General features: G+C 35.0%; 1 protein-coding gene across 1 annotated transcript; it reads left to right on the top strand.

Annotated features, from left to right (window-relative positions):
* The first annotated feature begins 15,528 nt into the window (after window positions 1-15,528).
* On the top strand, window positions 15,529-23,531 carry LOC144557825 (oligopeptide transporter 4-like). The gene is made up of 8 exons (XM_078306437.1): window positions 15,529-15,895; window positions 16,389-16,655; window positions 17,047-17,144; window positions 20,480-21,043; window positions 21,479-21,731; window positions 21,826-22,008; window positions 22,305-22,711; window positions 23,144-23,531. The coding sequence occupies exons 1-8, from the start codon at window positions 15,653-15,655 to the stop codon at window positions 23,349-23,351; spliced, it is 2,223 nt and encodes a 740-aa protein (XP_078162563.1). The 5' UTR covers window positions 15,529-15,652; the 3' UTR covers window positions 23,352-23,531.
* Window positions 23,532-25,155: the final 1,624 nt, after the last annotated feature.

Raw genomic sequence — 25,155 nt, forward strand, 5'->3', positions numbered from 1 at the left:
TTAGAGCAACGGGTTAAAACAACTTGATAGGTATTAAATATTAATAAACAATTCACAATTAAATTCTCTAATTAATGGAATCTTCTTTATCATGACCGGGGGTTGACTATCTCTATTATGATAAATTAATTAACGGTAGTTGAGTAAGTTAATTAAGAATACAAGTATTTTATTAAACGGTCTGTTTGTATTCTAAGATGAACAAAAAAGTACAGCAATATATCTTGCTCGTGTCCCGATCCATACTTCTATTATGACTGTAAATCAAAGTAAAAATGAATGGGTTGAACGGATGGATTCAGTGGCAGGAGCAGAATTAGACTTTTAAGTTATGGGATTAAATATGAATGAAAGAGAAATCATTCATATAAAATTTTCATGTTACGAATAGAATTTATTTTACAGTATTCGTATCATTTACTCTAAACTATATAAAAAATCGTACATAAATAAAAAAAATTCTAAAAATAATTAAAAATCAATTGACCCCATTAGTTGAATGTAACTGTCGATCCCTGCTTGTAAACAGGAGATTCGGTTCCCGCACTCAAACCTAGCATCCAAATCTGTATCTACTATGTAAATGTTTAAACTTCAACTTGCATAGCATTGGGAATCTGAGTTCTAATTTTTTCTAAACTTTCTGTGTTAAAATATGAAACTATCGGTACTAATTATGAATGAATCCAATAAGTGTTTATACTTGCACGTTTAGTGTTCATAATTGAAATTGTATTTTGCTTTGCTCTAAATATTTTTGTTTGGATTTTAAACTAAGAACGAAAATATTAAATATTTATACTTTGTTCCTCACAATTTCAGAGTTGAAATTTTATTTTCACGAGTATATTTCTACGAAAACTTAAGATAATAACTGCAATTATTTACGTAAACATAGATAATAACTAAAATTAGTTACGTACAAAAGTTCCATCAACCAAGCAATTTAGTCAAATTCGCATTAATTTCCTGTCAAGTTTCTTTCGTACCAAACTACCATAGCCCATAGGTCATAATGGGGTATTTTTCCTACTATTTTGATTTTCAAGATGCAACTAGAGTGGAAAAAATGACACGGTGGAGCCCGCTCTGTCACTGTCACGGAACGGTACAATTACGACACAGAATGGTACAACATGTATGTCGGCTATGTGTTGTGACTCGTGTGTTCTGTTCCGTGACCATTCGCGTACTATGATCATTTTTAGAAAATTTGACATGGCACGTCATATGAAAGATCTAATTACGACACGGCACGTGATCACGCGAGTCAAGTGTAATTTGGACTGTTAAATTTTGATCAAATGATGAATTTTGAATAAACTAACATAAATTATGATAAAATGATCACGCGAGTCATGTTTAGACACGGTGTGACTTACATGACGTGACTATTCGTGTGCTGTAATCACCTCTTGATATTTTAGTCACGGCACGATACGACAGGTAAAAAAAAATCATTTGATCACCATACGATACGAGTCCTAAATTACAATATATTAGTCACAGTGTGTTAATCACGTCACCGACTGACTCACCACAGAGCATGGTACGTTTTTCCAAATCTAGATGCAACTAAGTTTCTAAGGAATCCGGCGCTCGAACGGTTTGCTCAAATATTTTGAAGTTTTTTTCTGAAGCATTTTCGATAATTTCATTTGTGTATTAATTTGTTCATCAATTGTAACTGATTCGCTACACAAGTTTTTTTTTAAAAGATCGGGCAGAGGCTGCCAGATTTTGATATTGAAATAAAAGGGGAGATAGGTTACATCATACATTTATTGGGATGCCTTGAGTGTCATGCAGACTACCCACGCAAACCCCAACCTCTACGTAAAAAAAAAAACATCATATAAAAAAAGGCCATTCTTCCCCTCCCCCCGCACACCCGGAACTACGATTCGCTACACAAGTTGACCCAAAAATTGTTTCTCAAATAACCAATTATATTTCGGGATCAAGAATCTTGGGAATTAAAATTTCAACCAAGCTAGATTGTTATCTCCTGACTCAAGATAATTTTAAAAATATATTTTATTTTTCATGTTTTCATAAAATATATTTGAAATTTACAAATTATAAAATTATATCTTATTCTAGAAATTTATCTCATCTTACTGAATATTTTAAGGGTATGTTCGGTTGCCATACGAGAATGAAAATGTACTTGAGTTCAGATTCAATTTGAATGGCCGAAACACTGTGCGCGTGGAAAAAAAAATTCACTCTGAGTGAATTTTATTTTCCATAGGCACAACGGCAGCCGAACAGAACCTAACTTTGTACTTAGCTGGCAAAAACATAAATAATAGAGTAAAGATGTTGTCCCCTTGAATCTGTCCCCTATCTGTCCCCCTAACAACTTTTCTTTTTTGTTCCCCCACGTGGTCAAAATTCACCCTCTTCAATCTTCTCTTAAAAAAAAAAAAAAAAAAAAAATTCAACACAACTCAAAACCCACTCTGTTCGTCTCCTCTACTGCTCGCCACCAGCTACCCACGCCGATGGTTGTGATGGCAGTCGAGATCCGACGAGGGGAGCGTGATGCACCGTCGAGATTCGGCGAGTAGAGCGTGGTGCACCGTCGAGATCCGGCGAGGAGAGCGTGGTGCACCGTCGAGATTCGACGAGGAGAGCCTGGTTCACGGTCGAGATCCGGCGAGGAGAGAGTGGTGCACCGTCGAGATTTGGCGAGGAGAGCGTGGTGCACCATTGGAGGGGGTCCATGCTAGCCCAGCGAAGGTTGTCACAGTGCAACATATGAATACTTTATTAGTTAGATATGAATACTTCATTAGTTAGATATGAATAGTTATATATAATAATATTTCATTTGTTAGATATTGAGTACTTCATTAGTTAGATATGAATACTTCATTTGTTAGATATGCATACTTCATGTTATATATGAATACTTCTTGGAAGAGGTGGGTGAGAGAGATGAATTTGACAATGAATTTTGAATTGTATAAATTATTTCGAACATGTATGAATACTTCTTGGAAGAGGTGGGGTGAGAGAGATGAATCTGACTTTGAATTTTGAATTGTATAAATTATTTCAAACATGTATGAATACTTCGTAATCGTTAGTATGAATACTTCATTTGTTTAGATATGAATACTTCTTTTTTTAGATATGAATAATATATAGATTCGCTGTAGTGGTCCCCAATCTTGGCAAATGTCGCTTTCAGACGATTGCGGTCCCCAATCCAGGCTGTCACAAGACGTCAGCGGTCCCCCTGGTCGTTACTGGTCCCCTCCAGCTTGTGTTTACATATGACGAATGGTTCTGATAATAAGTATGAATACTATAAATTCGTAAGTATGAATACTATACGTTTTGACTATTAATAAAATAGCATTAATCTTACTCTTTGGTGGTAGTTAGCACGTTTTAACTATTTTTTTTGTCTTTTAGTGCGGGGGACAGATAGGGGACTGTTAGTCGATCCCTAAATAATATTCATGAAATTGCATCCAAACTTTATATTGGATATGGAATCTTGATTATGCAACTTGAGAAAGAGGGACTTCTGAGAGGCTTTGGATCCTCTAACTCAAATTTTGAGTTTGAATTTGGACCGTTTAATGAGAATTTAGATCAGTTCAGTCCAATTTAAATTTTACGTAATTTTTTTAAAATTCGTGCGCATTCTAATTGAACGGTACAATTCAAAATCAAAATTTGAGTTACTTTGAGACTCAAATTCCACTCGTGATGGTTCGCTGGCTTACTCATATGAGCCGCAAAATGATCTGAATTAAATAAGTAGACATGACACGGTTTTTTCAAATATTATTTTTCGTAGTTCATAGATTATTCTCACTAGTCACTACTAACTGCACTAAATATAAACGGTTTTTTATAATATTTTTCTATGATAATCCGTAGATTGAACTCTTATTTGTCCTTAACAATATACATAATAAATTCACTAATAATTCACATTTTATTAGTTTCCTTGACGTTTCCGAAAAACGCAAAAAAACATATAATACGTTTTATTCATGAATAAAATGCGAATCACGAATTATTCGCAAGAATAAACACGGAAAAAATGCGGATTTTTTTTTTTGTTTTTTGTTTTTGCTTCTTTGTTGTACCGAATCATTCTCGAATTATACCCGAATAACGAATTGTTGACTCTGCAACCGAACCCGAACTATTCGTTTGTCACTGTGCTAGCTACACTAAACAACATAGTCACAAGATTCGTGAATTAACGCTGAATTATTTGGTTGACCGAACTTTGACCGAATTATTCGCGAATTTTACGAATTATTTGCGAATTTTTCCAATTTTTTTTTACTTCATTGCAGAACTGAGATATCTGATCAGAATAATTTCGAATCATTTATGAATTATACTCGAATTATTTGTGAACTATACACGAATTATTTTCGAATTACGAATTTTTAATCTAGCCGAACCGAACTCGAATAATTATCTGACACTATCTATGCTAAACAATAGCCAACTGTTCCACGTAGGGGTGAGTAAATTGCTCATAACTCGTGAGCCGCTCATAACTCGCTTAAACTCGCTCATTTACTTAATGAGCGAGCATGAGCATGGTCCAACTCGCTCATTAAGAATTTGCCACATCTAATCTCTGTCACATTCAATCCTGTGTAATCATGTGTAACATCAGCCTTGCCTCATTAAATCCTGTGTAATATTCATAGTTTCATATATTCATTTTTTTTTGTATATCGGCATTAAATTCTGTGTAATATTACTGAATGAGCAAGTTATTAATTTTTGGTGAATTTTTACATTTTGTTAAATTTTAGTACTCATAAGTAATAACTCGTGAGTCGCTCATAACTCGCTCATTTAATAAATAAATGAGCATAAATATATTTTAACTCACTCATGCTCGCTCACTCATATTCGCTTATTAATCACCTCTAGTTCCACGGTCACAGACATACGGACAGTCGCAGCTCACGGCGCGCGACAAGGATGTAGCCCTGCTTCTAGAATGGGTAGACTTTTGAGTCAACCAAAACGGTCGTAATTCCAAGAATGAACAATCCAATCCAATCCAAGGGCGCGGTTCACTCTATCTAGTCTTCCGTTCACACGCAATACAACAAAATAACGAGGCCGCACAGTCAACAGTGTCTGACAGCTCATTTTAAGCATATGCATGATTGTCTATTTGTCGTGAGCCGCTCATAACTCGCTCATTAAAAGTTCGTCTAAACTCGCTTATTTATCCACTCATTTAAACTCACTCATTTACTTAATGAGCGAGCATGAGCATGACCCAACTCGCTCATTAAGAATTTGCCACATCTAATCCCTGCCACATTTAATCCTATGTAATTCTGCGTAACATCAACCTTGCCTCATTAAGATTGATAGATAGTGAGCATAGTTTCATATTTAATCCTGTGTAATATAGTGAGCACAATATAACATTTAATCCTGTGTAATATACTAATATTCATAGTTTCATATTCATTTTTTTTTTGTAAATCGGCAGAATCAAAACCTCCGCCTAGAGCCCAAAACAAGTAATAGTCATAACAACTCGCTCATTTAAATGAATTATGACAATTTGTTGGATTTTGTTATGATGACTTTTAACAAATTTTGTTATGCGTGGACACACTATATAATTTTGTTATGAGTCATAAGTCATAACTCGCTCATTTACAACTCGCTTATTTATCCGCTCATTTAAACTCACTCATTTACTTAATGAGCGAGCATGAGCATACTCTAACTCTCTCATGCTCGCTCATTAATCACCCCTAATTTGTCTGCAGCTTCTTAGTTTCCTTATATCAGAGCCAGAGGATATTTCAATTATCACAATTTATGGGTTTAATTAAAACAGAGAAATTTATGAGCCGCACTTGTTTTCTCACAGGATTGGACAGTGGTAATATCATTATATTTATTTTTACATAGGATTCATTAATGAGGGTATGATTATATATATATAGAGACGGGCTACGGTGAGTTGCGAAGTAAAACGCGTTTTTACTTCACGCCGTATTTTTATTTTAAAAGTTCAAACGACCGATCCGAACTGTTAGATGTTTAATCCATATTGAAATGTGCTTGGAGACCAAATTTTACATTTTTTACTATTTATTAAGCATTTTTAAAAATTGTTGTTTTGCTGTGAATAGTATATATATATATATATATATATATTATTATTACGGCATATTTATAAATTTAAAGTTCAAATAGTGGATTCAAACTGTTTTGCTCGTGTTCATTTTTGAAATGTGCTTGGAGACCAATATATATATATATATATTATTACGGCATATTTATAAATTTAAAGTTCAAATAATGGATTCAAACTGTTAAACCGAATTTTATATTTTTAATATTTTTAATTATTTTTAGGTAAGTAAAAGATCACTACATTCCGTTGGTCCAGAATGTTTAAATCAAGTGACTTTTATCAATATTAAAATATAGAAAAAGTATTATAAAAATGATAAAACTTGCATTGTAACTTGTAAGTATATTTTTATACGAAGATCAAGTTGAACGATTCAGATTGATTATCCATACGCTATGAACAAAAATATGAGTTCATATCACAAGCCGCTCTTTAATATGTAAACACGGATTATATATTGTGGAAATTAAATATTAAATAAATGCAAATATGAATACAAACAAAACTCAATTCTTTTATAAGCAAAAAATTACATAACTCGTATAATGTTTAATGCATGAAATTTATTATGAACTGACTTTTCTAAACTAACATCTATAAACAAATGTACATATCATAGTTTTTTTTCAATAAAAAGGTTGTTAGTTGTAACACAGACATATTTTGCTAAACATATATTCAAATTTGCTTGAAAAAATTAAAATCATGTACGTTCGTACGTATGTATTTATGTTTGAAACATTTCTACATCTTCATTAAATTGTATCTAAAAAATTCATATCAGAATGTAAATCTGTATTAGAACGAATCCTCTCCCAAATCCTCCTCATGGTCCCCCATATCCTCATCCTTGTCCCCCGTATACATGTGCTGCGTACCTGTCCTGGCTGCCCATGGATCAAATCCAGCAGCTGACTCTGCATTGGCGGGCTGTGTACGCAGCTCCCATGGATCTTGCTCCCAGCTTGCAGAATACGTGGAAGGAGGTGGTGCGCCAAATAATGCAGAGACAAAGCCATCTGCAGTCTGAGATGAACTCCCACCAGCCTCAAAGTCATGCTCCATCTCCACTCCATATCGTGATCTGTGGGAGCCATACGCCTCTGCATCTGTATCTGCCGGGTCCAGCTCATTTATGCTAAATATGGGATCGGCATTCCAACGAGGTGCTCCATCCTAGATTAAAATAATGTTAGTTTTGCTACATACAAAGAACTCTGCAACAAATAATGGTATAATTGGCGACTGACCGTGCCAAGCTCTACTGCAACTCCGTATTTATTTTTATAAGCATCCCATCCTTGGGTATTCAGCACCCAGTCATGGAACGCCCAACCTGAGTCATCAGCTGCATAATTGGAAGTTAACTGAGTTAGAACGAACAATTCAACGAAAATACGAATATTGTGTGTGTCGTACTTTTAATATTAACTTGTAATTACCTGCAGGAGCTTGCGGCATCTCATCGCCGTAGACAGGGACTCGTTGATAATCTGGATTTCACGGTGCAGACTGTATCTCCTGCCAATTGATGTTCTCCCCAGCATCGCGCAGCATGCCAACGAGGCGGCCTTCAAAACCGCCTGTCTCCACGATTGGTGCAGTGTGCTCGAGCATCTGGCATCCTATATATCGCCAAGCATCATTCGCCATGCACGCCAAGCTGTGTCCAACTCCTCTCATAGCGGTCAACAGCTGCACACAACATGATTATGCCTACAGTAAGTAATCTGGATTTGCAATTTAAAATTAAAGTATGTTTCGGTTTTACTTACCGCGCGAGCATTGATCGGACCCCAGGGCATATAATTGCTGGATGAATCCATCAGCCTACGTCGTAGGGTCTCGCCATAATGGCCTGTCAGGTAGACTGACGGCATGCCCCATCTCTGGTACCATACGGCATATCTCAGATCCCCGGGACCAGCACCCAACGATGTAGTATCTGGCGGGCTCCATAAGTGCTGCTCCGGATGTCGAGCCCAGTTGTACTGCATGACGAAATGCTGGCTCCAGTCGACTTTAGCCTTAGTGTGCGCCGTTCTGCAAGTGCAATTAATTAGAAAGTAGAGAAACAGTGGATATATTAAAGTTAAAAATTAATTAAGTAGATGGTACTTACTTGTGGAACTTGTCGGTAGCATCCTTGCCCATCAACGGGTGCTCCGGGATGAAAGCATCCAAGCCAAACTGTCGGGATACCCGATCGGGGTAATGGTACTCCACTATCCAGAAACAGACGACCGGTCCCCGATAATACCATAGATGTGTCTGCTCTAATGTCAGCGGGCTCAGCCATCTGCGCTGATACCATGCACGATACGGAAACCAATCGATATTCCCATCTCGGAGCATCTGGAGCTGACCCCGGACATAAGAAATCCCCCTGCCCCTCTCTTCATGATCGTGATGACTGCCCCATATGGCGGCGTATGCGGGGCATCTGGCTGGCTCAGGGCCTCCCCAATCGGGATGCGGCAATGGTACGACTGGCCGGTTTATGGGCAGATGTGACCACGACCAATGCTGAAGCAGAAGCAGTGGTCCAAAGAGCTGTTTATTCTTGACCTGAAAATTTAACTTACAATTAAATCCGGGTGCTTCTTATCCATCCTTCAATAACAACGTATATTAATACAGACTTACCAGACAAGCATGACAGAGGCCTCTGTATAAGTGGGCGAGGACAGCTCCACCCCAGTTCCATCTCGATTCTTTCTCCAGGTCCCTCAGCAGGGAGAGGTACATCATCGGAACCGCATCACCGCTGGAATCCTCGAACATTACAGCACCGCACAAATCCAGCACATATGCTCTAGTATACCTGCAATATAAAATAATCAATGTAAATAATTGAGACTGTTGAGCAACTACTAAGTTAATTTAAAGAGTGTAATAGTACCTCCTGACCGCCTCAATGTCATCAGTATCAACATCTATCTGATTCTGGAAGAAGTGAGACCGGAGTGCCTTTAGAGAAATGCAGTACCCGGAATAACGAAACTCCTCCTCCTCCTCCTTCTTCTTCTTATATTTCTTCTGCAGAGTCTTCGGATCACACCCTAACAACTCCGGTATCATCCTCTGCAGCTCTGGATGGTCTGAGATGCCACCTATGGGGTCGCCATCGATACGTAAACCCCATAAGGCGCTCACATCACCAAGGGTGACTGTCATCTCCCCGACCGGGAGATGAAATGTATGAGTCTCAGGTCGCCATCTCTCCGCTAGACCCTGCATCAGAGACACATCGATCCTACTCTGCGGCATGGTGGCAAGCTGATACAAGCCGAGGTTCAAGATGTATCGCTGCATTTCTTTATGGGGGACGTACGGAATCTCAGACCTGCGGTGCCTCACCGTAAGCATGACATCATCCTGTATTTATTATCAATTTGTCAGACTCAAATCGTGCATTTTTTTAGTAACTCAACAGAATGTCATTTTTTTAAGTATGAAAATCACATACCTCAAGAGATGCCAATGAGACGCGGTGCTTAACATGATGGGTCCATAGAAGAGGACTAAATGTGTCAGGATCATGCACACCATCTGGAAAATCGGCATGAGACGACGGATCCGCTCCAGTCGGATCCTCAAAACCCCTACCAGTCGTATCATCATACGACGACGGGCCCTCTCCAGTCGGATCCACCGAGGACGTGCCAGCTCCACTCGGATCCACAAGATCTGCACCCTCTGCAGGCTCAGCTCGTACTCCCCACCGTCTAACTCTAGGCATACTACATTTGCCAAAAAATATTAATCAAAACATACAATTTATATAAATTTTTTTTAATAAGAATTGAATGTATATAATCCCAAAATAATTGCATGTATATGATTTAAAAAAAATAATTTTGTTGAAAATAAATAAACTTTACAAAAAAAAATGCATATACAACTCTGGGTTTACTTTTTGGGTGTATATGCAATTTTTTTACAAAATTAATTTTGCATGTATATGCATTTTTTTTGTAAAAAAAAAAAATTTACAAAAAACAAAATTAATTTTTAAACAAAAAAAATGCATATACATGCACATGCAATTTATTTACATGCAATTATTTTGGGTTTACTTTTTTTAGATTTATTGAAAATCACTGTTTTTGCATGGTCCACAATTTTGATATACATGCAATTCTTTGAAATTTTAAACCGCACAAAATTTTTGCAGACCTAAATTTTAAAAATAAAAAAATGAGATATACATGCAATTTACTTACAATAAAAAATATATATATGTCATTTTTAAACAAAATTACTTTTACTTCAAATTATTTTGTATTGATATATACATATTTTTCATGAACTATCACAAAAATAATTTTCAAAAAATAAATATGCATATTTTTAAATCATAAACCCAAAAAATAAATTCTTAAACCGTTCAACCATTTGAACCATAAATTTCAACCCTAAATTGACAAACATAAACCCTAAATTTAACTATAAACCCTAAATTTTACCCTAAATTTTACCATAAATTCACAATTGACAACTATAAACCATAAATTGAACCATATGACATTCAAGCAATTTTACCATAAATCATAATCCTCAATTCGAGTAATTGAACCAATTCAAGCAATTGAAGCATCTAATTTAAGCAATCAAGCAATTCAACCATCTAATTCAAGAATCCAATCGAACTAATTCGACCAATTCAATCAATTCAACTAATTACTCACATTTAACCCTAAACATCGAATCAAACCAAACCGAATCACATTACATCATTTAATCACATTTAACCGAAACCCTAAACCCTAATCGAATCAAAAAGAAGAAAACTCACTTGTTCGATCGAGAGAGAAGCGAATCGAGGCGCGAGGCAGTGACGAGCGTGGTGCGAGGCAGAGAGGGGTCGACTCGGCAGGGCTTCTTTCTTCTTCTTTTTTCTCTTTTTTTTCTGTTTTTTTCGGCAGAGAGGAGGGGGAGAAGAGGCAGAGAGGAGGGGGAGGGGCTCACGGGTTTAGGGTTTATTAGATGGGCAGTGGGGCGCCAGATGGGGGGTTGCCTCACTTGTGGTATGGGGCGCCAGATGGGGGGGTGCCTCACGGGCTTTTTTGGGCCGCCCGAAGCCCAGGCGGTCAGGGCAGATTTGATAAAAATTTGGAGACAGGGGCATTTTTTAAATTTTGATTTGTTTTAGGGATATTAATAAAAATCGCCGCTTATTGCTACTTTTATTTCTATTTTTTTAGTACCTTAAATATATTAACATATAGTTGTAGTATTATTATCAATAAAAATAATACAATAATAATTATTGATTTTATTGCTGTATTAATATATAATTTTTAACTACTAATTTGGTTTAGAAACATTGTGTCGTTGATCTTGTCAACATACATATAATTTGTATATTTTTTATCATGCGATAGTTTTAATTTAATATATAAATTATATTTATTTTTGAGACTATTTCTCTCGGAATCTGTATATGAAAAATTTAAACGAATCTAGATACGATTTGGTCAATATTCATCCTTATAAGATTTGTGTACATTTTTTGTTATATAGAAATAGAGATTTGAAATGGGCTGAGGATAATCTGATCTAGCTACAGAAGGAAATAATCTATTAATGATTTAGATGCTCTCTCTTTGCACATTTCCACTTTGTTTGCGCCTTTTTTTTTAATTTGATTATAAAATATCAAAGGGGATGTAACCAACTTTCTTAAAATTAACAGAGATGATCAGATGATATCATGTTTATAAACATGTTGGGCATCAACAAGGATCTGAAAAAAATATTTGCCACATTTTTTTTTAAAGAAAAATGAACCCCATGCAAGTTCTATTTTTTTTTTTTTTTTGTTTCTTCTTGCTCAACTTGTCAACATGTTTGTAAACTTTGTATTTATAATTCATAGTGCAAATAGAGTAGAAAAACGTGTTGTGCCATGGAGTGTTGTGATTAACACGCTAAAATTTTAGTTTTGTGCTGAGCTGTACAGTACCATACTGTGTCGTACCATGCCATACCATGATCAAAATATCAAAGGGTGGTTACGGCATGCAAATGATCACGTCATGTGAGTCACGCCATGTCCAAACATGTCGTAACTAAACATAACTTGCGGAACCATTTTATCATAATTTAAATTAGTTTATTTAAGATTCATCGTTTGATCAAGATCTAACAGTCATAATTGCACGTGACTAACCTGATCATGTGTCGTGACTAAATATTTTGCGTGACGTGACGTGTCAAATTAAAAAAAAAATCACAACATACAAATAATCATAGCACGGAACATGTGAATCACGACACTTAACTGATATGAATTCCGGACCGTTCCGTAATAGAGTCGACTCTGCCGTACCATTTTTTTCACTCTAGATGCAAATGCTCCCTTGACGCCCATCCCCCAAACAAAAATTGGTGTGGTAAGGGCAACGTGAAATCAAGCAAATATATTTAATTCACCGAATGATATACCTCATTTAATTCACCGAATGATACATCCCATTTAATTTACGTAATCTCATGTTCACACCGCCAATTAAACAACGCAACACGTTTACGTACTAAATGTATCCATACCGTAACAAATTAAGTCGATGTCAAATTGTCAATGCCCCCTAAGAGAAGCAAAATTTATTACCCACGCTAGTGGATTGATAATAATATTGTTATATTGTTTAATTAACTTGAATATATCAATTAGATTACATAAATCAAGGTATGTATTTTTCTTTTTATTTTTCTAAATTCAAAAAGTGATACAATTAAAGAAAAATTAGATAATATAATAAACACTTTACTATGTAATATGTTCAACTCATTTGTATCGGCCATTTTTTTTAATACCCCAAAAAAAAAAGAAAAATATAAAAATAACCTCTGTTTTGGATTTTTTTCATATATGCCCTGACCGCTTGGAAACGGGGCGGGCCAAAACTTTAGCAAACCGCCCATGCAATGGGCGCTTCATGCCATTACCAAACCGCCCATATACTGGGCGGTCCACTTTTTCTTTTTTTTTTCTTTTTTTTTTTAAGTTTTGTTTTTTTTAAACAGAAATTTTTTTATTTTTTTTATTTTTTGTATTGAAATATTAGAAATATTGAATATATTTCTTTAAAAATAGATGGAATACAATATAATTTGATTTATTAGAAAGACTACAACAAATAACCCGGATCAATATTTTTCAGGCCGGATTTTTCGCGGCTGTAAGAAAAATTAATATATTTCTTTATGTGTTATTGGATAAAAATAAAAATGCTTAGATTCTGAGTTATTGATCCCGGTTCAAAAGTCACTTTTATGTAATCTAGAAAATATTATAATCCTTCTAGGACATTTAATTTATAAAAAGTTGTATCTATTTTGAGAATTCTTTTTGAATAACATTTATTAAATAACTTAAAGTTTTTTTTTTTCAAAAATAGATACAACTTTTTATAAATTAAATGTCCTAGAAGGATCATAATATTTTCTAGATTACATAGAAGTGACTTTTGAACCGGGATCAATAACTCGGAATCTAAGCATTTTTATTTTTGTCCAATAACACATAAAGAAATATATTAATTTTTCTTACAGTCGCGAAAAATCCAGCCTGAAAAATATTGATCCGGGTTATTTGTTGTAGTCTTTCTAATAAATCAAATTATATTGTATTCCATCTATTTTTAAAGAAATATATTCAACATTTCTAATATTTCAATACAAAAAAAAAAAAATTTCTATTTAAAAAAAAACAAAACTTAAAAAAAAAAAAAAAAAAAGTGGAACCCCAAACCGCCCAAGCCAGGGGCGCTTCATTTTTTATTATTTTTTTTTTGAAAGTTTATTTTTTTTTAAACAGAAATTTTTTTTTTTTTTTTTTTTTTGTAGTGAAATATTAGAAATGTTGAATATATTTCTTTAAAAATAGATGGAATACAATATAATTTGATTTATTATAAAGACTACAACAAATAACCCGGATCAATATTTTTCAGGCCGGATTTTTCGCGGCTGTAAGAAAAATTAATATATTTCTTTATGTGTTATTGGACAAAAATAAAAATGCTTAGATTCGGAGTTATTGATCCCGGTTCAAAAGTCACTTCTATGTAATCTAGAAAATATTATGATCCTTCTAGGACATTTAATTTATAAAAAGTTGTATCTATTTTTGAAAAAAAATAAAAACTTTAAGTTATTTAATAATTGTTATTCAAAAAGAATTCTCAAAATAGATACAACTTTTTATAAATTAAATGTCCTAGAAGGATTATAATATTTTTTAGATTACATAGAAGTGACTTTTGAACCGGGATCAATAACTCGGAATCTAAGCATTTTTATTTTTATCCAATAACACATAAAGAAATATATTAATTTTTCTTACAGCCGCGAAAAATCCGGCCTGAAAAATATTGATCCGGGTTATTTGTTATAGTCTTTCTAATAAATCAAATTATATTGTACTCCATCTATTTTTAAAGAAATATATTCAATATTTCTAATATTTCAATACAAAAAATAAAAAAAAATAAAAAAAATTTATGTTTAAAAAAAAACAAAACTTAAAAAAAAAAGAAAAAAGAAAAAGAAAAAGTGGACCGCCCAGTATGTGGGCGGTTTGGTAATGGCATGAAGCGCCCAATGCATGGGCGGTTTGCTAAAGTTTTGGCCCGCCCCGTTTCCAAGCGGTCAGGGCATATATGAAAAAAACCCAAAACAGAGGTTATTTTTATATATATTTTTTTTTTTTGGGTATTAAAAAAAATGGCCGCATTTGTATTGTTTGAATTTTTTATTTATTTTTATCTTAGTTATGGTTCGTTTATTCTAAGTAAAATAGTTAGGATAAAATTTTAATTAATAATTTGTAAATAATCTATTTTTTAAAGTACATAATCAATTAAACTGTGTAGCCGGAATAAAATAAATTGATATATTTTCATGATATAATAAAATAATTATTTTCATATTATTTTTAAAATCTTAAAAGTATGACAAATTACAAACAACGAATATAACATAATATTAATTTATTTTATAACCCTAACTTTTAAACCCTATAAATTATTTTATAAACATTTTTTATAAGATTAAGTAAAGCTGTTTATATATTAAAATATTTAATAACAATGCAAATAAAAAGAAAAATTAATAATATTTTATCATGACCATATACTAGCTGTCTTAGTCTACTACTCTACTGTATCCTGCTCCATGCCTCATGACGAATCCGTAACCTCTCAGGTATTGCAGAGGATCACCTCACTTTATGGTTTGAGATTAAATCTCAACCGGTTTGGGTAGTATTTTTGGGCTTCGAGATTCGTGCAAAGTTAAAAATAACGGTCCAGATCTAGTAATGGTAAAAGATTCCCTTTTCAGGTATTGGAGAGGATGTGAATTCCTCCATGACAGCCGAGATTCCTTTTCATCCCCTCCATAAATACGCCTCACAGGAATCAAATCACCCTGCTCCCTTCTCACCATTCCAAGATTCCCTTCTCAAGCGCTTAGAATTTCACAATGGGACAATCAACAATGGAGATCGACGCGGAGCGTGCCAAAGGTGATGAATTTGATGAAGACGAGAACTCTCCAGTGGAGCAGGTGCGTCTGACGGTACTGACAACCGACGATCCGTCTCAACCCGTTTGGACCTTTCGAATGTGGTCGATTGGCCTCTTCTCTTGCGCTCTCATGTCGTTTCTCAACCAGTTCTTCGCGTATCGTACTGAGCCTCTCATTATCACTCAAATCACTGTTCAGGTTCTTGTTTAAACTTTTCAAATTTTTGTTACTTTGGATTCCTCTTCCTTGCTCGCTGTTTTGGTCATGTGTTTAAGCTTGTTGTTAATTTCTGAAATTTAGAGAAATTTGTTATTTGGCACTATTATCGCAGTTAGCTGGAATGTTCTTTTTTCTTTCTCTTGTTGTACAATAGCTTTCAGCTTGTGTTCGTGCTTGTTGTATTCTAAGTTTCTAACAAAAGGTCCACTAAATCGGAGACACATAGCAGCCTTGTACAATAGCTTTCAACATTTTTTTTTAATTAACATGATAACACTTTGTGAGCACTGCTCTGCTACAAGTCTTCATATATTTACCTCCCGTTGGCTCACCATGAATTTTTCTCGCATGATTGAATATCTGACAGAACATGATTTATTTTAATAAATCAAATATCTTCCTATATTATTGCAATAATTAGCATTTTTTGTCATAATTTTGTACAAACGAAGTAACATTTTGAATATTACAGGTTGCATCACTTCCGATTGGGCGTCTACTTGCGAAAATTCTACCGGAGAAGAAATTCCGCATTCCCGGGTGCGGCGATCGTCTTTTCTCTCTGAACCCGGGTCCATTTACCATAAAGGAGCATGTGCTTATTTCTATTTTTGCGAATGCCGGCTATGCGTTCGGAAATGGAGGCGCTTATGCTGTCATGATAATTGATATCATCAGAGCATTCTATCATAGGCATATCTCCTTTCTTGCTAGTTGGCTTCTTATCATTACCACTCAAGTAATTGTTCTCACCTCTCAGCTTTATTTTCAAAAGAGGGTGTAAAGATATTGGTAGAGCTAGTTTAGCTTCATGAAGTGCACAAACTAACAAAGAAAATAAAAATTATATAACTAATATGATGTATGAAGTCAAATCAGCTCTGTCAATATCCTTACCTAAAGGTGGCCCCAGAAACTTTTTTTTTTTTGTAGGGCCCTCTAACGAGTACTAATTAAAAGATATTTACATGTGCCAGGGCCCAGGGGCACCTGGCTTTTCTTTAATCAGTCTCACTTTACACTCATTATAAAACAGAACGCAAATAAGTATACAATAATCTTTTGTTATTGTTATTTATTTTTGTTATCGTCATGGTTGCTTTTGTTAATTTTGTTATTTTTTGTGTTAGGTGCTGGGATATGGATGGGCTGGATTGATGAGGAAATATGTGGTGGAGCCGGCCCATATGTGGTGGCCCGGTACACTTGTTCAAATATCCCTCTTCAGGTACTTTGTCAATTTATTTTTATACTGTTATCTTTGAGATATTTTATTCTTTCTAGCACCAGCTCGGAGACCAATATTTTGGCAAGGTTTCGTTTTTAATAATTTTCATTTTTTTTAGTAGAAACAAGTTCATAGAGCAATCAAGGATTTTGAAGTGAAATATTATAATTTAAAGTTATCATTTTTTTTGTACTTTATTTAGGGGCCTATGAAGTGTGAAACAAAAAAAATATATATAGTTTTTGACATAAAATCAAGAGGAGGGTTCCAATGCCTCATTTTTTTTTATACCTCATTATACTTCATATTTTATATTTTCGTTTTCAAAATCCAAATTGTCGATCCGAACCGTTCAACAAAATATTTATATTAAAATATGCATGGAGGTGAAATTTTATATTTTTTGGAATTTTTTTGCTACTTTTTAAGATAGGTACAAAATTACTGTTTTTGAACCGTTCAAAAAACAGTGATTTTCTACTCATTTTAAAAAATAGTAAAAAAATTTCAAAAATTATAAAATTTCATTTCTAACCATATTTTAGTATGAATATTATGTTGAACGGTTCGAATTGACAATTTAGACTTTGAATATGAAAAAAATAAAGATATAAAATATAAAGTATGAGGTATAAAAAAAATGAGGCATTGAACCCTCATCAAAATCAAAGCGAATTTGTCTGTGGCACCTAAATCGTCGTCATTATTAGTAATGTCGTTTTGTATATTCACACTCAATCTCTTTCAAAGAATATATATTTATAGTCATATTCAACTGGTCAAACCACGCATGCTCCGCTCCTCAGAAAGCACTGCCACTGTAAAGTGCAAAGTGCAATCTATCTTTGTTAATGAATAGTTTATTTTTCTGTGGCATTCAAAGTATGGAAATCTGTGTGGTTTTCTTAAATAAGAAGCTACAAACCATCATAGTGACAAATGAATTATTTGGGTTCATTTTGGCGAGATCAAAAATTCGTGATTCGGAAATAATTATGGTATAATTCGGGAATTATTCGGAATTATTCGGATCAGAAATCTCAGCCTTGTAAGAGAGCAAAAAAAAAAAAAAACCAAAAAAAAAAATTGTTCCTGGAAAAATTCGGGAAAAGTTCGTAAAATTCGGGAATTATTCGGGTTTAATTCGGTCAAAGTTTGGTCCACCGAATAATTCGGCGTTCGGTTCGGCATCACTCAAAAAAGAATTATTCGGATATAATTCGGGTATCACTATGCAAACTATAACCCATTTCATATGCTATGCCACGGAGAACCTGATGTACTCTCATTCAGTCATTCATGCCATTCCAAAGCATTCGCTATCTAATCTTGTGCTTCCACTCAGACCCTAACCAAGGAAAAATCATTAAATGCGAATTTGATTGTAATTTCTTTCTACAAGTTACAAATTTTTATCTCGAAAATTGTTTCTACAAATTTCAATTTTTTTATCCTGAATTCCTTCCCCCATTAAAAGCTGGCAAGCAATTATATTTTGAGATGCATTTATTTGGTTTGTTAGTCACTATCCTTTTGTCTAGAAAATGTGAACATGACAATCATCTAATTATACTGGAACAAAATAATCACTTAAAATTTATATATTCAAGAGCTCCTCATCTTATGATTTCGCTGTAATTAATTAAATTCTTGCATGTTTAATTGGAATAACATGGGTTGTTCTAGGTTCAATTCCTTTGAAGTCATTTCCTGTAACTTCAATGGCCAAATTTTCCATAATACTGTCGCATGAAAATCCTATCTGTTCCGTTCCTAAATGAGAGAGTTCTGTTTCATTTTTTCTATAAGGCCATCCGTTGTTCATCCATCCATCCTCCAACAACAATTGTTTTTTCAATCAAAACAGAGAAAAACTTGGGTATTTGTAAGTGAGGAGGTTTCAAATGCACCCTATCTTTCAAATTCTTTTTCTCCGTTTTCAAAGTCCGAATAGTCAATCCGAACCGTTAGATGCGATCTATATATTAAGGTGCTTGGGGACCAAATTTTACATTTTTTGAAATTTTTTTTTTTACTATTTATTAAGTCACTTTGAAAATCGCTGATCCAATGGTTCATAAAATGAAAAATCAGTGATTTTCAAAGTGGCTTAATAAATAGTAAAAAAAAAATTTCAAAAAATGTAAAATTTGGTCTTTAAGCACATCTTAATATATAGATCACATCTAATGGTTCGGATTGACTATTCGGACTTTGAAAACGGAGAAAAAAGATTTGAAAAATAAAGTGCATTTGGGTGCACAAAAATTTGAGTGCATTTGAACCCTCCTCATTTACAATTTATCTGGTGGGAACTGGGAACCAATCTGTAGAAAGTTTTCCTGGTCACCATATCCTTTTTTAGTCAAACCTGAAGTCGTCGTTATCAATTTGAGATGTAATTTGTACTCTTCTGTGTCACTGTTGACTTTTGGTGCCCTCAAATCAATTCATGGGCCAGTGATTACTATAGCAGCCTCTTGGCTCTTTAGGAATTATAGATCCCATCCAGTGGAGTAATACTTTGACCTTGTAATTCACAAATCAATTGCCTTCAATAATCTTCCACTCTCAGCAGCTATTTTAAGTTCTACGTAGTTTTTTCATTCAAAAGTACGTCACGCCAAAGCCTATCTACCTACTTTTGTCACACTTGATATATTTAAAGCAAGTATCTTAGAGGTCATGCAAAGAGCATATGCTCAACATGTTGCTTTTATTTTAATATTCCTATCTTTTCCAGCCTGTGTACAGACGTTGAACTAGGAATTTGAAATGTAGACGAGTGATAAGTATCGTTGACTAGATTTAATATCAATTTATTGCCTGCAGTATCTGGATGATTAGCTGCATACTATAGTTTGCCGCCAAAATATGATAATATCATATTAGTATTTATTTTTGTTCTTTTATATTATAAACTTAATTATAGCTTAAAGTATTTAGTTATCAATATTATTTCTTCTAATTACAAATTTGCTTTAATTCCTAGAAGCTCATTCCTACTTGTAATTGATACATGAGCTCCCAGTGATATTGACTGCAGGTTCTTTACTTTTGAAACGGAATAAATTGGCGAAAAATTAAGAAAAAAAATGATAGCTGAAATTCCAAAATCTGATACATTGCAATCCTATTGTTTAGGGAAAAAAAAAGAGTTAAATATATTCCATGGAATTAAGAACTTCAATGCAAATTCACAAAGTAAAATGACCATAATCCTTTACCCCGTAAGCAGCAGTTTTTCTTTGAATAAATTGTGGATGAAGTTTCCAATTTTATCCAATTTCGAAAAATATTTCCTTTTCTCTTTTAATTCATTGCACTTGATGCAGGGCACTGCATGAAAAGGAGGAGAAGCGTATGTCGCGTGCAAAATTCTTCGTGATTGCACTCTCATGCAGCTTCATATGGTACATTTTCCCAGGTTTTCTTTTCCCGACCTTAACCAGCATCTCTTGGGTATGCTGGATCTTCACCCGCTCAGTCACGGCTCAGCAGCTCGGCTCAGGGATGAGAGGCCTTGGCCTTGGTGCCTTCACCCTTGACTGGTCAGCCGTCTCCTCCTTCCTCTTCAGCCCCCTTGTCTGCCCGTTCTTCGCTATTGCTAACATTTTTGTTGGCTTTTCCCTGTTTATGTATGTCGTCATTCCCATCTCCTACTGGGGTTTGGATTTGTACAACGCTAAGACATTCCCAATTTTCTCTTCGCATCTGTTTACGAGTAATGGCACAAAGTATGATATTGAAGCCATTGTGAATAATAAATTTGAGCTCGACATTGATGCTTATCAAAAGCAGGGAAAGATCAACCTGAGCACGTTTTTTGCTTTATCATATGGGCTTAGTTTTGCCACGATTGCATCTACGCTGACGCATGTTGCTTTCTTCTATGGAAGGTTATTTCTTGTCTCTTTTTGTGGCTTGTACTTACTTCTTTGTCTAATTGGGTATTGATTTAGTCTCAGTCTGTTATAAATTGTATAATGAAGCTCCAAGCAGTGCAAACAATACCGACAAAATTGGAAAGGCTAAAGCTGGTCAAATGTGTACATCACCATAGTTGGTCTGTATTTTTGTCATGCCAACCAAAATGGTATCTTAACCCCGCATTATGGTCTGTGCAAAACTCAAATATGTGCATTTTATGAAAACAAACAAAAAAAATGCTCAATATCATGATTCCATGGAAGGGTATTTAATTTAAGGGCACTTCAAATCTATATCAGAATAATCAAACTGGTAGTTAGCAGTGTTTTACCTGGCTGCCATGAAACTGGAGTGTTTTGTTTCCGTCAAATGATGTCACAAATGGAGTTTTCTGGCTGTTGCAGGGAGATTTATGAACGGTTTCGTGTCTCATACAAAGGAAAGCCTGATATACACACAAAGTTGATGAAGAAATATGATGACATACCAGCATGGTGGTTTCACGTTCTACTGGTATTGAGCCTTATTGTGTCTCTGCTTCTTTGCACAATTCTTAAAGACCAGGTGCAGCTTCCATGGTGGGGCCTCCTCTTTGCATGCGCCATTGCCTTTGTGTTCACCCTTCCTATCAGCATCATTACTGCAACAACAAATCAGGTACGCTGTATATTTATGTTTTATTTTTTAAACAAAATTCCACCTTTAAACAAAAATCTGACTACTACTACAAACTGAACGAAATGAAAAAAAGACACCAGGACTAAATGTGATAACAGAGTATGTGATGGGTTTGATATTGCCGGGGAAGCCGATTGCAAATGTATGCTTCAAGGTGTATGGCTACATGAGTATGTCGCAAGCCGTTGCCTTTTTGTCTGATTTCAAGCTTGGCCACTACATGAAGATCCCTCCCAAATCCATGTTCCTTGTCCAGGTAAATATGCCTTATTTTGGTCGACATTTTAAATGGAATAACTTGTACATAGAAGCCGACTGTGCTGACAAAGTAAACGGAGTTGTGTCTGACCAATTTTCTCATAAGATGCCCAGAGTGCCCCTCATTGATTGCTGTTCTTCTCTAATTATTGAGAGAGCAAGAATATGAGTAGCTTAGGCATTCCTTGTGTTAATGTGCTCAAAGGGCATAAGAGCAGGCTATGCTATTATATGACATATTGTGAATGATGCGATGAAACAATTTCCTAGTTGAACATTTCCTTCTTCCATCAGTTTGTAGGTACCATAGTTGCTGGTACAATCAACATAAGCGTGGCGTGGTGGCTTCTGGGCTCAATCCATAATATCTGTCAAGACAACTTGTTACCAGCTGACAGCCCATGGACATGCCCTGGTGACCGAGTCTTCTTTGATGCTTCTGTCATCTGGGGTCTTGTGGGTCCCCGTCGCATTTTTGGCCCACAAGGCAATTATTCAGCCCTCAACTGGTTCTTCATTGGTGGAGCCATCGGCCCAGTCATTGTATGGCTATTCCACAGAGCGTTTCCAAGCCAGTCATGGATCCCTCTGATAAATCTTCCAGTTCTTATTGGTGCTACAGCCTACATGCCCCCAGCAACAGCATTGAATTACAATATGTGGATTGCAGTGGGAACAGTGTTCAATTTCTTCGTTTACAGGTACTGTCTTATTAACATATTTGATTCTTGGTTATTTAAAAAGATAATTTACTATAAGTCAGTAGTTGTTTTAGAGTAGGCACTCATTTAATGATTAAAATTGGGCAAACATTTACTCAAATCACTCCAAAAATTCATTTTTCAATTTTCAGAATTGTATCATAATCATGTTTTTCTAAAAAATTCCTAACCTTGTAACATGTAATTTTATTAAAATTATAGTTTCCTTCCTAAAATTCAACTAGATGTACTCAACTGATTTTCCATTGCTCTAAGAAGTTACCAAAGAAGTCTAAGTATCTCAAAATTGAACAAATGTTATAAGCTACATATGATCTATGGAGTCAAATTAATATTTATGGTATACCAAGATAAAATTATCAAAATGGCCCTTGGCAGTTGGAACAAGCACTGAACATTTTGGTTCAACAGGTATAGGAAGATGTGGTGGAAGAGATACAATTACGTTCTGTCAGCAGCGCTTGACGCAGGAGTGGCATTTATGGCAGTGGCAATATACTTCTGTTTATCCATAGAGAACGTGAATCTCAATTGGTGGGGCAGTGCCGGGGAGCACTGCCCGCTTGCTACCTGTCCTACTGCCAAAGGAATAGTTGTCGACGGCTGTCCTGTCTTCTGAAATGCCTACTAAAATTGCACTTTGAAATCATGAGTACTATTTCAGTAGTTTGTTGTCTGCAAGTATAGTATGTTATTTGTTCTTTTTCAATTTTTAGAAGTGTGTTTGTGTTTCAGCAAAAAGCTGTGTGATAAATAGTTGTTTTAACTTATAAAGATTTGAAGATGCATCTTTCACTAATGCTTGAGGTGTACAGTTTGTGTGTGTGTGTGAAGTAACTTGCTTTTGTATGTGCATAGCAGTTGACATTGAGGGTATGAAGCCTTTTGCACCCAAATGCATGAATAAGATAACGGGGTACTAAATTGAAGTTATGAATTGTGATGAACAAATATGACATCAAATGGAGAAAGACGAACACTAAAATTGAAAACGAAAGAAGAGAGAAGTGAGAGAGGAGTTCCATGGACATACTGTGTAGAGGGATTTGCATGGAAAGTATGATAGCTTTATAAAGGCAAAATTTTCGTGTGTCCATACAATTTTTTTTTTTTTTTGTGATCTTCCACTGTTTCCTTCGAGTCTGTCAGAACAACTCCTGATTCCCGGCCGTGCTTCCCCAATATTTTCAATCATTCTAGTACTGCTATTGCTTCTGCCTGACAAGGACTGATTGCTTGGATGCCCCCCTGCCCCCTTTTAATAATAGAATGCCAATACCTGCTTGTTGGGGAGAAGATCACTTGCCATCTACATAGCCATTGTAAGTTGAACTCGATCATGTTATTAATTGCGCAATTTGGGTTGATCTCCTCCTGTAGCTTACTCCATTTCTGGGGTTGATGTAGATAACCTGAGTAATGCTATTGCTTCTTCTGTTTTTTGAAAATAGTCCCTACATATACCTGGAGGCTAGGCTTTCTTTTTTCATGAACAACATATTCCGAACTTGCCAAATTGCCCATGCCATGCTCACAGAAATTGAGAATTGTTGTTGGGTTGCTGAGCTTCGTACTGCCAACACTGTTTCCCTAAAGGTACCTGTTAAATTCTCAGTTCTTATTCCCATCGGTGAGGCAAACCAAGCCGCCCTGGCAAAATCACATTTAAAAATTGCGTGCATAATTGTTTCATCATTCATCCCACCCACCTTGCAAATTGGCGATCGACATGTGTATGATTTGGATTGCCAGTACTGTTTGAACTGGGGTTGCTTCCCAAAAGCATCTCCATAGGAATAATCTGAGCTTTGGCAACAGGACATTTCCTTTCCAAATTGCATCCCATTCTTGCTTGTCACCTTGGTGTTGTACATCTCCCTTAATCACCTTTTTTTTTTTTTTTTTTATAAACTTCCTTAATAACCTTTATCTTTATTTATTATTTTGAAAATTGTGTTGAACAGTTTACCTTTTTTTTTTTATTAAAATGAAGGTATCGATTAAATTTCTTACAGTGAAACACTTCATCTTCCTTCTTTCCGATGATATTCGCATCAAATATTTCATGGCCCTCTTTCCTTCTATTTGCTCCACCTCCTTTCAATGCAACTGGTTCTACTCAAAATCACTCTGAGATAATGTCAAACATGGCACTAGGTGCTCTTTCAGTTAATAATAATTTAATTGATCCTCAAATGGAAACTTATTTTTGTTACATTACCTTCATTTTCTTTATTTATTTTTTGCTTCGTTTATTAGATCAATCCACAATATGCAAAATGCGCAAAAGTCCTTCTCCAGACCAGTATCCAATTCTAAAGTTATTTTTCACCAAAAACACAACCAACCAGACAACTGGATACCATGTCATTACAAGCAGTGTCGTAAATAATGATATGCGGTTATCGGATGTACAGGGTACC

The sequence above is a fragment of the Carex rostrata genome, chromosome 8 (assembly GCF_964058835.1).
Source record: "Carex rostrata chromosome 8, lpCarRost1.2, whole genome shotgun sequence".
Classification (NCBI taxonomy): Eukaryota; Viridiplantae; Streptophyta; class Magnoliopsida; order Poales; family Cyperaceae; genus Carex; species Carex rostrata.

Excerpts from the sequence above, each read along its gene's own strand:
- LOC144557825 (XM_078306437.1), top strand. The coding sequence starts at position 15,653 with ATGGGACAATCAACAATGGAGATCGACGCGGAGCGTGCCAAAGGTGAT. Across the intron at positions 16,656-17,046 it reads TTCTTATCATTACCACTCAA|GTGCTGGGATATGGATGGGC; the intron begins GTAATTGTTCTC and ends TTTTTGTGTTAG. Across the intron at positions 21,732-21,825 it reads TTACTGCAACAACAAATCAG|ACACCAGGACTAAATGTGAT; the intron begins GTACGCTGTATA and ends AATGAAAAAAAG.